At 36.0% G+C, this 12458-nt stretch overlaps 1 protein-coding gene across 1 annotated transcript in view; it reads left to right on the top strand.

Annotated features, from left to right (window-relative positions):
* The window catches only part of NUDT2 (nudix hydrolase homolog 2), a 90384-nt gene extending 89477 nt beyond the window's left edge, over window positions 1–907 (top strand). The window contains exon 8 of the mRNA XM_087670171.1: window positions 393–907. Within this exon, the coding sequence (XP_087526297.1) occupies window positions 393–617 (225 nt within the window). The 3' untranslated portion in view covers window positions 618–907. The remainder of the gene's footprint in view (window positions 1–392) is intronic.
* Window positions 908–12458: the final 11551 nt, after the last annotated feature.

The following is a 12458-nucleotide window of genomic DNA, read 5'->3' as shown; positions in this document are numbered from 1 at the left end:
ACATATAACCCCATTATGTTGATATGAATCCACAAGAATTACTCCTCTGTAGTTCCATTGATATCATAGTTCAATGGTTTCAAGATAGCAAGCTTGCATTGCAACTCTCAATCAACTAGCAAAGAGTGGGCCCTCCGTAATTTCATTGAATCAATATGTTTTGATCCTCTGCAGTTACATTGATTTGGATATTCCTCTATTCTCATTGGATCAATATGATTTAATCCTCTGTAGTTCCATCGAAATCAACACATTGTGCTAGACCCTTAGCTCCATAAATCAGCACCTATACAACGAGAATTATTCCTCCATAATTCCATCAATTGATACGAATCAAGACATAAACGCACAATTCCATTGCATTGATACGAATCAGCACATATTGCATGCAGTGGATGCCTTGGGATGAATTTCGAGCTCAGCCATTCAATAGCATGAGCACCATGCTGACAAGAATGGGGGACATCACAGATGCCTATTTGCAGGACAAGTACAGAGGTTTTTCTGCAGAGAAGTTGCAGCTAGGGTTCCGTGCGCAAGGCTCCTATCTGTACCACAACATGCGCGACAGCGACGACTACCTTGGTGAGAAGGGTCGATTGCGTCCCTCGCTCTAGGTAAGTATAACCATTGCAGTCTGCTAATACATTCAACATTTTTTGAGTGCATGGCCATAACTGTGCCTCACTTAGAATATCATTTCACCTATCTTATTCTTATATGTATTCCCAATGTATTTCCTATATGTATTCCCAATGCAACAAAATCCTTACATATAAGTGAGAAGAAAGCTACTCTTGAGTTATAAACTCAATTATTAAACTATAGAAACAAGAATGAAAGATTGTTTCTTTTTGTATGTCACAAATATAGTTTTATTGTGTTAATAGATTATGTCTTATCATGGAATAGAGGTACTTTCCAATATATACATATTTGATATTGATCCTCATTTGGAAGGCCTATTGTGTGGTGTTATTTCAAATACAACATGTAGACTTTAATGGCCGTGTTATTCATTCTCTTATGGATCACCCTAGTAGCCTACTAGTCTTTCAAAGATAAACACAGCCATTGTACTAGTATATATGGTGGCTGTTGGAATTTGTTGCAAGGGTTATGTTCCAAGTTTTGTTTCGATGGTCTTTGTAGAGGCAGCTAGATATAGATGTCTAGCACATGTAGGTAGACATGGATTCATGAATTTAGCATGGGCACGTTATCAAGGTTCAATTTCTTACAATAGAGATCATACTTGGTTAGTTGAAAATGTTGACTCTGATACTTTTTGCCCCCCTTTTCATTTCACCTCTAGCAGCTAGCTTCACCTCAAAAGACGTTCAGTTTCACTAGTCTGGTGAAGCGAAATAAATTAAAAACATATAGAGCAATTTTAAGCAAAAAGGTAGACCACGCATGATTTATGTCAAAACGGTAGATAGGAGAAAGCAAGCAAGAAAGAAAGTTGTAAAACATCCTTTAAGAGGTGTACAAGACAGAGAGACACATCAAAATTTTATTTACAATCCACTTTGGGGTGCCATTGGCACAAAAAGAAAACAAGTTGCTAAAGCTAAGTAGAGACGAGTAAGTAGCATTGGAGAATAACATTTTTTATACATACATAAAAGCATTTAACTTAAAGATTTGGAGGGTTTCTTTCTTGAAGTGCACGTACTTATCACATTCTCTTAGAAGATTTGGAACTTATATAGTGTAGAAGGATTTAAATGGTATCCTAGTGACCATAGATTTACAATAACGCACACAAGATGTAATGAAGTACGAAAGAAAGAAGTTGGAAACATCCTAATGTTTGTACTAAGAGTTTGGGATTAACTGTCGACACTATAGAGTAGAGATCTAGGTATGCACATCGTTTAGATCCTAGCCACTTTTTGTTCTAGATATCAAATTCACTAGGAAACTTGTGCATCTAAATTGTAATAAAAAGTAGATCACAAAGGTAAGTTACACTTGACATTATTAACAAAAGATCAATAGGGTTCCATTAATTTCCATTCTACCAAAGCACTTTCTTGTGCTTTTTGTTTATTTTAGATTTTTATGGATGAATAGATTAATGATGATGAGGTAGTTGCACTTCCAACTCCTATCATCCATATTGACATACCTATAACACAAAGGGAGAAAGAATAAGAAATCATAAAAGCACCAATAAAGCCAAAGCCTACCAAGATTATGTGAAACCACCACCAAAAAATTAATGCAAACCAAGGGTACCATAGGATCACAAGCTTGCCTTGCAATCGAAGCCATGATAACAATCGGCATTTTGATTTACACCCTACAAGGTTTAATCTAAGCGAGATTGGGGCACACATGCTTGACTTTGTGCTTGAATCAACAAGTTTACTTCATCAAAGGTTAACATAGTTATATCCTCTTAAGGAAGTTAGGCACATAGGCTTTTGTTTAGTATCACAAAAAAATCACTCTAAGAGGTTACTCTTAAGACCATTGAACTTCATAGGCCATTATTGTGGGTGTTGAAAAGAATGTCTTGCTTCTTTCAAGCCATGTGCGAAAGTTGTCTTGGATATGGTAGTAGCGTTGCGTGAAAAGCAATTCAAAGCAATGCTAGAAGAAATGGAAAAAGCCTCCTTTTGAGCATGTTTTTATTAAAACTAGTGCATATAACCACAACCCACCTGATATGTGAGGCTTCATTATATATTTAAAGGTTGAATGCTTCACGTTTACTTTTCTAGCCACCTTTGCCCACTCTCAACTTCGTGCATCCCCCATGCTATTTATGCTCTTCCACTGGCCACTACATTGTTGTCTCCTCTTCCTCTCACCTACCTCTCCCATCCCCTTAGCTAGCTTCTTGTTGTTGGGATCCCTCTGTCCTCATAGAAATGCCCTTCTACCCAAGAAAAACACTCCAATCAATGTGGGCAACCTAAAAGTATGAAGAGATCTTTCCTTAAGGACGGGTTGTTAGATAGCTCCCCTTCTTTGAGATTGGCTTTACTCCATCTTGCACATTGATATCATTGACATTTTTAAGGCGACTTTTAATGGGGCATATGCCATTTCATGGTTACTCTTCTTTGTGGTCTATGGGAACTGCATCATCTACCATGAAATTTTAGACAAATTTCCACATTGTGAATTACAACATCATGAGCTTCTAGGAGGGAGGGATGGCATACCTAGGTAAGTGCAGTTGGGGTTAAGCGGTTGTAAGGGCCAACATCCCCTTATCCTCAGCTGCACCTAGCTAGGTATAGAGTGCTTTCGAAGAAAAAACTCAAGATGTTGAACACTATAGTGAAAAACAAGGGGAAAGGGCCCCTTTTCCCACATGGGAAAATGTTAAAAACTTCTCATATTGGTGGAGCAACTTCATTATCTCATATTTTCAGTATTGCCACCATGCTCCTTGCACTCCATCACTTTTTTTACCAAGACTAGTTGTGAAGTTCTACCACTTTGTGCAAGACCCCAATGATCTCGTTGGGACCATTTTGCTAACATCATTTGTAGATGTAATGATTAGCGCATGGATGTGGACCACATGATAGCTGCAAGTAGCATCATACTACTAGATAGTCATTTTCATTTAGGCAATCCAACCAATATATGTTGTGCTACAAGTTCAATCATTCATTGACCCTATTTGGGCAAAAGGCCTCATAGGAAGAGCCCACCTCATAATCAAAGCCCCCTCCCCCGTTGTGAGTTGGAAGAGGAATTCTTCCAAGCCCAACATAGTCATCGAAAAGGAACATCGTTAGCAATTGAACTAAGGAGAAAATGAAGGGACCATCAGGGGCTAGGTGGAGGAGCATATATTGCAATGGTTGGGTGTAGGAGGGTTACAATTTCTTATACAAAAGGGGCTCATTTGAATGATGTAAATCAAATAGCAAGTTGGAGCAAGATAATCTCATCTCCCTATAGCATCCTCTCATGGACATGATAAGAGAGGTTAGTACAAGTTGCCCGCTTAGACATGTCATCAAAGGCACCTCCGACAACCTAGTTGATGGAGGCTTAATGTATTGTTGGACGGAGTAGATATCATTCCCTTACTATAGTCCTAAGCTATTCTAATGGTATGGGTGTCACCCTCTAAATAGATAGGAAGTGTCTCCAAGTCTTATACTTCACCTTCATCCTCATCATTAACCATAGTGAGCAACAAACTGTTGAGATGACCATAGTAATTATCACAAGTATCAATCTAACATATTAGAATGCCAATAACCTCTCTTAAGTAAACTGACCAAACATAGAAAGTTGATGGGCTAATACAAGTTGCAACTAGCCCTTGCAAGTCATCTTTGCATTGATACAAACATAAGCTTTCTTGCTTGTAGGCCATCCACTTTAGAAAAGTGCTTCTAGATGTCTCATTTGCTAACTCTTGAGTATACTTGTTTTTACCCAATGTTAAGCGAAGGGGTTTGTACGTTGATTGACCGAGGCTTCTATCTTATGTGAGAAGCCATGGGACTATTGTGTAGATTGGGCTCTTTGGATCAAACTAGATACTCTTCCATTCGAATCCTCAATATTTGTATGTTGACAAAGAGCCAAATAACATACTACTTTCTAGTTGAGATGGTCGCTAGCTTACATGACGTTGAGTCTTGGATTATTGGAGGCAACTTCACAATGTAGAGAGTTCAAAGGACCAATATGGTGGCAATCAAAGTTTCAAAGGATTGTAGATGGAGAGTAGTAGACCTTTTTTATTGTGGTGTCCAAAGACTATTGAATAGACCCAACTTTGGTAGAGGGATATTCCTTGGAAACTATTGGAGCTACATGTCATTGGGAGGCAATTTCCTAGACCATCTTGACAACATTTGTGTGGGAGATATCACAATCCTTCTTTATCATCACTCATGTTGGATCCCTAATGTGTGTTTATGAGCATTAAGTAATGCATACATAAATATCTATGTTATACACTAGAGACTATGGACCACAGATTGTGGAGAGTCCAACAATGTTGGCTATCTAATTGCTCGCCATTAGGTAGCGATCAGAGTTTCAAAGGATTGTAGATAGAGAGTAGACCTTTTTTATCATGGTGTCCAAAGATTATTGAATAGACCCCCAACTTTGGTAGAGGGATATTGCTTGAAGTACTGCTGGAGCTACATGTCATTGGGAGGCAATTTCCTAGACCATCTTAACAACATTTATGTGGGAGATATCACAATCCTATACTTTGTGTACATTGTAGTGTGTAAAAGAAGAAGAAGAAACCAGCAATTAAAGGTTTTAGTCTCCTCTCTTATATTCTTGAGTGAGCTTCCTATTTTGTGTATGGTGTGTGTTTAGTGTAGTAGCTCAGCAAGTCTCCCCACCACACGATTCTTAACATGGTATTAGAGTAGCACCATTGAGAGGTTGGTTTTGATGGCCAAAGTGAACGAGAATAAGCAAGGATCTGAGCAAGTAAGCAATGGATAAGAAGCTCTCTCATTCTTTCACTCTCTCAGATAGAGCCTATGGAGGCATCGAAAGCAGGCTACTACAAAAATCTCAAATTGCTATGAGATTTAGTGTATGAGCAAAGCATTGTAAATTCTAAATATATGCCCTTCTTTAGCGCTTTTTTATTGCTTTTTTGGCCATCCAAGGCCGTTTCAAGCCTCATTTTTTACCCACAAGGTTATGGATAGCAAATTTAGGATATACTGCAGTTTCAGTTGTATCGATTGAAAGTAAATACATAAGTTACAAATTTCAAATCTGTAAGTTTTAAGGTGTTTGCCAAGAAGCAAGCACAAGCTTTATCTACAAACAAAGTGCATATTACATATACCTAAGCAGTCAGTGAAAGAGGTTGCTTGGTGTTATTACCGTACATTTATTGTAAAAGATTGCAGAGAAGACTTGCTTTTTATTTTGTATTGATTTTATAAGAATGGTAGAGAATAGTGGAAACCCCATCATTGAGAAGTTGGATAAGAACAATTATCCATCATGGAAGTTTTGTGTGATGAACTTCCTTATTGGAAAAGACATTTATGAGTTCATTTGAGATAAAGAAAAGAAGCTAGATCTAAGTAATCCTACAACTATAAAAAATGTAAAGGCGTGGAAAGAATGGAATGCAAAATATAAAAAGATTATGTATTGGATATTTGCAATTATTGGCAACACTATGTTGGGGCATATCAAAAATGTAAAAACTTCACATGTAGCTTGGCTAATCTTTGAGAATATATTTTTAGTAAATACAAAGGCACTAAATATTCAACTCAAGCAAGAGTTAAATACTTTGAAGAAGTTGCAGATGTATGTAAATGAGTATGTTTTAGAGAAGCATTACAGATATCTTAGTAACTATTGATGCAATTTTTCATCATGATGATTTGGTTTCGTCTACCTTAGGTGGCCTCAATAGCATAAAAAAACTTTTATAATGTGTAAAATTGGTTTTGCATAAATCATCACATGTCTGCAGATAACCTAGATTTTGTAAATCTTGTATCTCTCCAAACCATTCAACATGACTAGTCATACGATCAAATACACCTCAATTAATATATCATACATTATCATGTGTCCCCTCTCTTGTAATAACATTCAGATGCATAATTTTCTTGTTGTAATTTACCACTATCGATATCATCCTTCTTAGCATAACAATGGGCTATAATATGACATGTTTTGCTATAATAATGACAAATAATACCAGAATTACCAAAACCTTTATGCTGACTTCATCTCTTCCTTTAGAGCCTCTTGAAACATACATTTCACCAAACTATTGGTTCAACTTTTTTCAATGATTATCACTAGCACGTTTTATACCATGGGCTCTTAAAGAGGACCTGTCACGTTCCCTTTCTAAACTTAAGTAAAATGCTTGGACATATTTATCACTTATTTCAGATTAATCACCTTGTATGCTGATCTCTTCAATGATTGTAAGAGATGTTAGCTCAAAAAATATTAAAAATAACTTTCATATATATATACATATATATATACATATATATATATATAAGTGACATGGTTTTCACACCTCTGAATAATGGCTAGATAAAGAGTTTATTAAATATATTATATGTATCATCTATCACAAATAATTTAGTATTTGTTGGTCAAATGGTAGAGCAAGGATTGTAAGTTCGATTTAATGTAAAAGGTTGCTTTGTGTAAGATTTTAATTATAAGTATAAGTTGGTCGCAAAAGAAAATAGAGTTGGTTGCATAATCTATTTAAATGTTAGAATTTTTGCTATGAATGCTATTATGTATAATAAAGGCAAATGAGTTATTGCAAATATTGAAATATATCACAAACTTATTGGATATGTAAATGTGTAAAGGATGAAATTAATGTAGTTCAAAGGGTTGGTTATAGGGTTATGTGCTTTTAGAGTTATAAAATTTTATAAAGGATGTAAAGCATGTCAATTTGATAAGCAAACATGACAATCTTTTTCATATAATAGAGATGTGAGCAGAATATACTTGATGTTTTGCATACATATATTTGAGAGTCTATCTAAAATATATTCCTTGGTGGCAAACAACAAATATTATATCATGTTTATTTATGATTGTTTAAAAAATTTGATATATTTTATGGAAAAAAAAAGTGATTTATTTTAGCACTTCAAAAATATTAAGACTATTATCACAATAAAAAAATGCTTGAAAGTTAAGTATTTGATATCAAATGGAGGAATAAAGTACCTCTAATGAGTTCAGTGACTTTTTGAGGTCTCATGGAATAAAAAGACAGTTTACTTGTATGCATACTCCACAGTAAAATGGGATTACAGAACGAAAAAATAGACATATCGTAGAAGTTGTACGTGCATTGAATTTATCAAAATATTTTTTATCTAAAGTTGTTCATACTATTGTCTATATTATAAACAGAATTTTCATAGCTGTAGTTTATGGGATGATCCTCAAAGAATGCTTTATAAGCAAGAAATCCGATGTATCACATTTGAAAGTGTTTGGTTGTATTGCATATGTTCATGTGTCAAATAAGTTACAAAAGAAGCTTGATTCAAAGGTTGAAAAATGTATTTTTATTGAATGCTTTTTAAAGCAGAAAAAGTATCATTGTTATAACCGTATCACAAGTGAGTTAAGAGTGAGTAAGGATGTTATTTTTTATGAGATGAGTAGTTGGTATGCATCTAGTTGTAATATATTAGATTATAACAATCACGATAGTTATGTGTAGAAAGAAAAGAAAAAATCATAGAGCCTTACTGGACCAGAAACATCATTTGATATTACATTTACAATTAGTCCTTAGTGTAGGAGACTAAGAATAAGTCCCACATCTTCAAATACATCTACCAGTGTTACATGCAAAGACAAAGAAAAGAAGAAAGTATCAAATGATAATGATATATATGCTAGTTGTTTGGGGTTTGATGGAGATTCTAATTGTTCAAAGAGTTTGGATGATGAGCTTGGTATTCATTCAGTCACAACACTAGGTATACAAAGAGCACATGGTAATATAAAGGCTCAACTAAGTAATCCAGTGGTACACATATCTAGTAAGGTTAGATAGCATGTTAAAAGATTTGGTTTTGAAGATTATACGGCTCACAATTATGCTTACATGGTAAAGGTAGTTGAGAGATGTTGAATCCATTTGCTTTGAGAATGTTATTGGTCATACTCATTGGAATGCAGCAATTGGAGATGAGTACATGAGAAGCCAATAAGACTTGGGCTCTAGTACAATTGTCTAAGGACAAGAAAGCTATTGGCTATAAAAGTAGGTCTACAAAATTAAGTATAATATAGATGATTTTATTAGTAGGTATAAGGCTAGGCTGGTTGCAAAAGGCTATGCTCAAACATATGGCATAGATTATGAAGAGACATTAATTCTAGTTGCTAGGATGGCAACTATTAGATGTATAATTGGTTTGGCAATAGCCAAAGGTTAAAGTTTGCAACAAATGGATATCAAGAATACCTTTTTGCATGGTGAATTATAAAAAGAGGTATATATGGAGCCATCAAGTTATGAGAATTTAGATAATCTCACATATATGTGCAGGTTAAAGAATATGCTCTATATGGGCTAAAGCATATACCTAAAGTATGGTCTGACAAGGTCGGAGAGTATCTTGTCGACATTGGCTTTTATGGTTCTGATATTGATTACTCACTTTATGTAAGAAAAGGAGATGCAGGCTTGGTCATCATAGTCATCTATGTGGATGACTTGATTATTACAGGTGACAGTGACAATGGGATTACTGAAGTCAAGAACCCTTTGAACAATAAGTTTGAGATGAAAGATTTGGGTGAGCTAAGGTACTTTCTTAGTATTGAGATGATCATATATGGCTATCCCAAAGGTAGTATGGCTTAGATATATTGTCCAAGTATGATATGATAGTGTGTAAGCCTCTTTCAGTGCCATTGGAGCAAAATGTGAAATTGTGTTAATATTGGAAATGAGATAGAATACCCTACTATATTCAGGAGGATAGTTAAAAGTTTAATGTAGATGCCTAGAAAGTCTCATTTGGATGCAATTAGATGCATATTGAGGTATGTGAAGTCCACTTTGTATTATGGACTTTTTTGTAAGGAAAATAAGGATATATGTGTGTTTGGATACATAGATGTAGATTGAGCTAGTAGCATGTCTAATAGAAGATCTACCAAAATGGATTCATGTTTTCCCTTGGTAGTGCAGCAATTACGTAGAGTAGCAAAAAGAAACATACAATTCCCTTGTCGAGTACAAAGGTTGATTATATAGGTATTGCTATGGTAGCATGTGAGGTGGTATTGATGCAAAAGTTATTGGGTAATTTGGATGTATAGGGAGAGATGGTCTAGCTGTCATTCACTATGAAAACATGAGCAACATACAATTAGCTACTAACCCAATGTTCCATGCTAGGACAAAACACATTAAGATGCATTATCACTTTGTGAGAGAGAATATACTTGCAAGAGGTTGACTTGGCATATGTCAATACATAGGATCAAATAGCTAACATTTTCACAAAGGTATTGGGTGCAAAGACACTTTGAAAATTTCAAAGCTTACTTGGAGTTCTAGAGATACAGATGAGCTTAAGGGAGAGTGTTGAGATGGCAAGCTCAACACATGCAAACATTAATGATGGACCACATAGTTAGATGGATCCACACGTCTACACTTAGCACGTCGGTGGTCATTACCATTCTCACATGGCTACTGACTTATTATATTTGGTTTGTTGCACCTACATATAGCTAGCATAGTTATAGCACCAATCAATTAGGATAATCAGTTATGCACTGTTTAACTTAGTAGGGTACTTTCCTCTATGTTGTACCTTATCTATACTTTGTGTACATTGTATTGTGTGTGAAAGAAGAAGAAACTAGCAAGAAAATGTTTTGGTTTCCATCTCTCTTCTTGTGTTCTTGAGTGAGCTCCTATTGTGTGTAAGTATGGTGTGTGTTTGGTGAAGCAGCTCAAGCAAGTCCCCTCACCGCACTATAATTGATAAAGAGGGTGAGAGTAATCAACATCACACTTGGTTCAAGGATTGTATGAGACAATGAGCTAATAGTCAACTCCTCTACCATAGCATAGTCACACTAACCTTCCCTAAACGACATTTGGTTTGGGTTCTATCTTACTACTTAGATGGTCATCATGGATCTGCTCTAATCTAGTAGTAATATAGAAATTAATCTAACTAATTGGGTCCACCTCTCCTTAGGATGGGATTGTTGAAATCTCCATCCATCCACTCTCGACCATATGAATGCAATAATTTTCATTTACCTAAGTAGTTTATACCACCATATTATGAAATATATACAATTTGGTTTCATGGTGCACAAGGTTTGTTCCACCATCTGTATTACAAACACATTAACATTGAAAAATAGTTCCTTTTAATCAAGGTTCAATTACTTTACTACAATTCGTATGGGATTCCTAGTTCCCACAAAGTTATTTTACCTCTTGTCCAAATTCAAGGTTTTCCATGTGAATCCAAGCGATGGAGATCATGAAGTTTTCATGTCCCTATAATAGGTTGACGAGGGATTTACTTACTCAAAGCGCCTCTAAGCTCCTCTACATAACATCGTGAAGCAAGAATGTGTTGGCATTTCTCACCACTTAGCTCTTGGCCCTATTTTTTGAAATCCCTTGGAGGATTCACATGTGGGGGCATTACATCAAGGGAGGTGATGGGGCTAGCCACGAATGTCTATAGTAGATTGTTCCAACAATACCAAGTCTAGGAAAATGTGCTTTTATGCCAAGAGGGGATTTGAGAGTGCATCCCACCTCTAGAGCCACTAGGAAGAGGAGTCACTCCCTATTGGCACCCTCATGAAGTAGGAGATTCTTCACACATTCAAACTGAGGAGGTGTCGAAATTTGCTAATGAGAATGGCCTCTCTAGTTCCTTCATCATAGATTGATGCATTCCATATCTGCAACCTTCCAAAAAAGCTCAAGGTGAATGCCTCTACTAGTCTCTCATCTAGCTTAGTTTGTCTCCTCCCCAAATAGGAGGGGAGGAAGATCAATATGAACTTGACTAGTGTCTCATGACTCTATTGTTAGTGGCCTACATGTCGCTCACAAAGATGATTAGCAAACAGACTTTGCCCCATCCTACCAAGTATCACCCACAACAATCATACAACTTTATCAAGATCCAAGTGCCTATGACAATATATTCACCTTCTTCAAGGACTTGGAGTGGGCCCTTTTCAATGGGAAGGGGATAGAAATGCTTAGTTTATACTTAGAGAAAGACTATGATATGGTATATTAGGACTTCTTAGGAAGGTACCATGGCCTCTTAGGCTCTCCTCAATAGTAGATTGGCAAACTATGATCACTTTACTATCAATGACCCTAGGAGGACAAAAGGGAGAGCACTTCTACTTTGAGAGGGTGGTTAGGCAAGGATGCACTCTGCCCTTATATCTCATTTTGATCTTTGTAGAGGTGATACCCTACTTTCTTTGTTCAAGAGCCATCGGCTTGATGGCCCTTAAGTCTTTCCTATGAGCATGGAAAAAAGTTATTGGACTCAAAGAACTTAGATGACACAACCGTGCATGTCAAGGATGATGTGATGATGTTGAGAGAGTGAGATTAGCTCTAAAAGTGATTTGCACAATAGTGGGAGTGAGAATCCACTAATGCAAGTCATTCGATTTCCTATAGATTACAATTTTAGTATCATTATATAAAGGTCTAGAGTCTATACTATGTATTTGACCATTTTGACATCTTTTCTATAGATCACAATTCTAGTATCATTATACAAAGGTCTACAGTCTATACTATGTACTTGACCATTTTGATATCTCACTTAAACTTTCTTGCTCACATCAACTCTCAATCTTCTTCAATCTGAGCATTTATATTTTGGATCAAATAGGTATTACTTTCATGAATAGGAATCCTTGGCTTCAAAAACAATGGAAGATGGAGAAATGGA

This window comes from Lygodium microphyllum, chromosome 28 (genome assembly GCF_053477565.2).
Source record: "Lygodium microphyllum isolate KBCC chromosome 28, Lygodium_microphyllum_v1.1.10, whole genome shotgun sequence".
In the NCBI taxonomy this organism is placed as follows: domain Eukaryota; kingdom Viridiplantae; phylum Streptophyta; class Polypodiopsida; order Schizaeales; family Lygodiaceae; genus Lygodium; species Lygodium microphyllum.
Note: the sequence above shows the minus strand (reverse complement) of the source record. Positions and strands in the feature narration are given on the sequence as shown.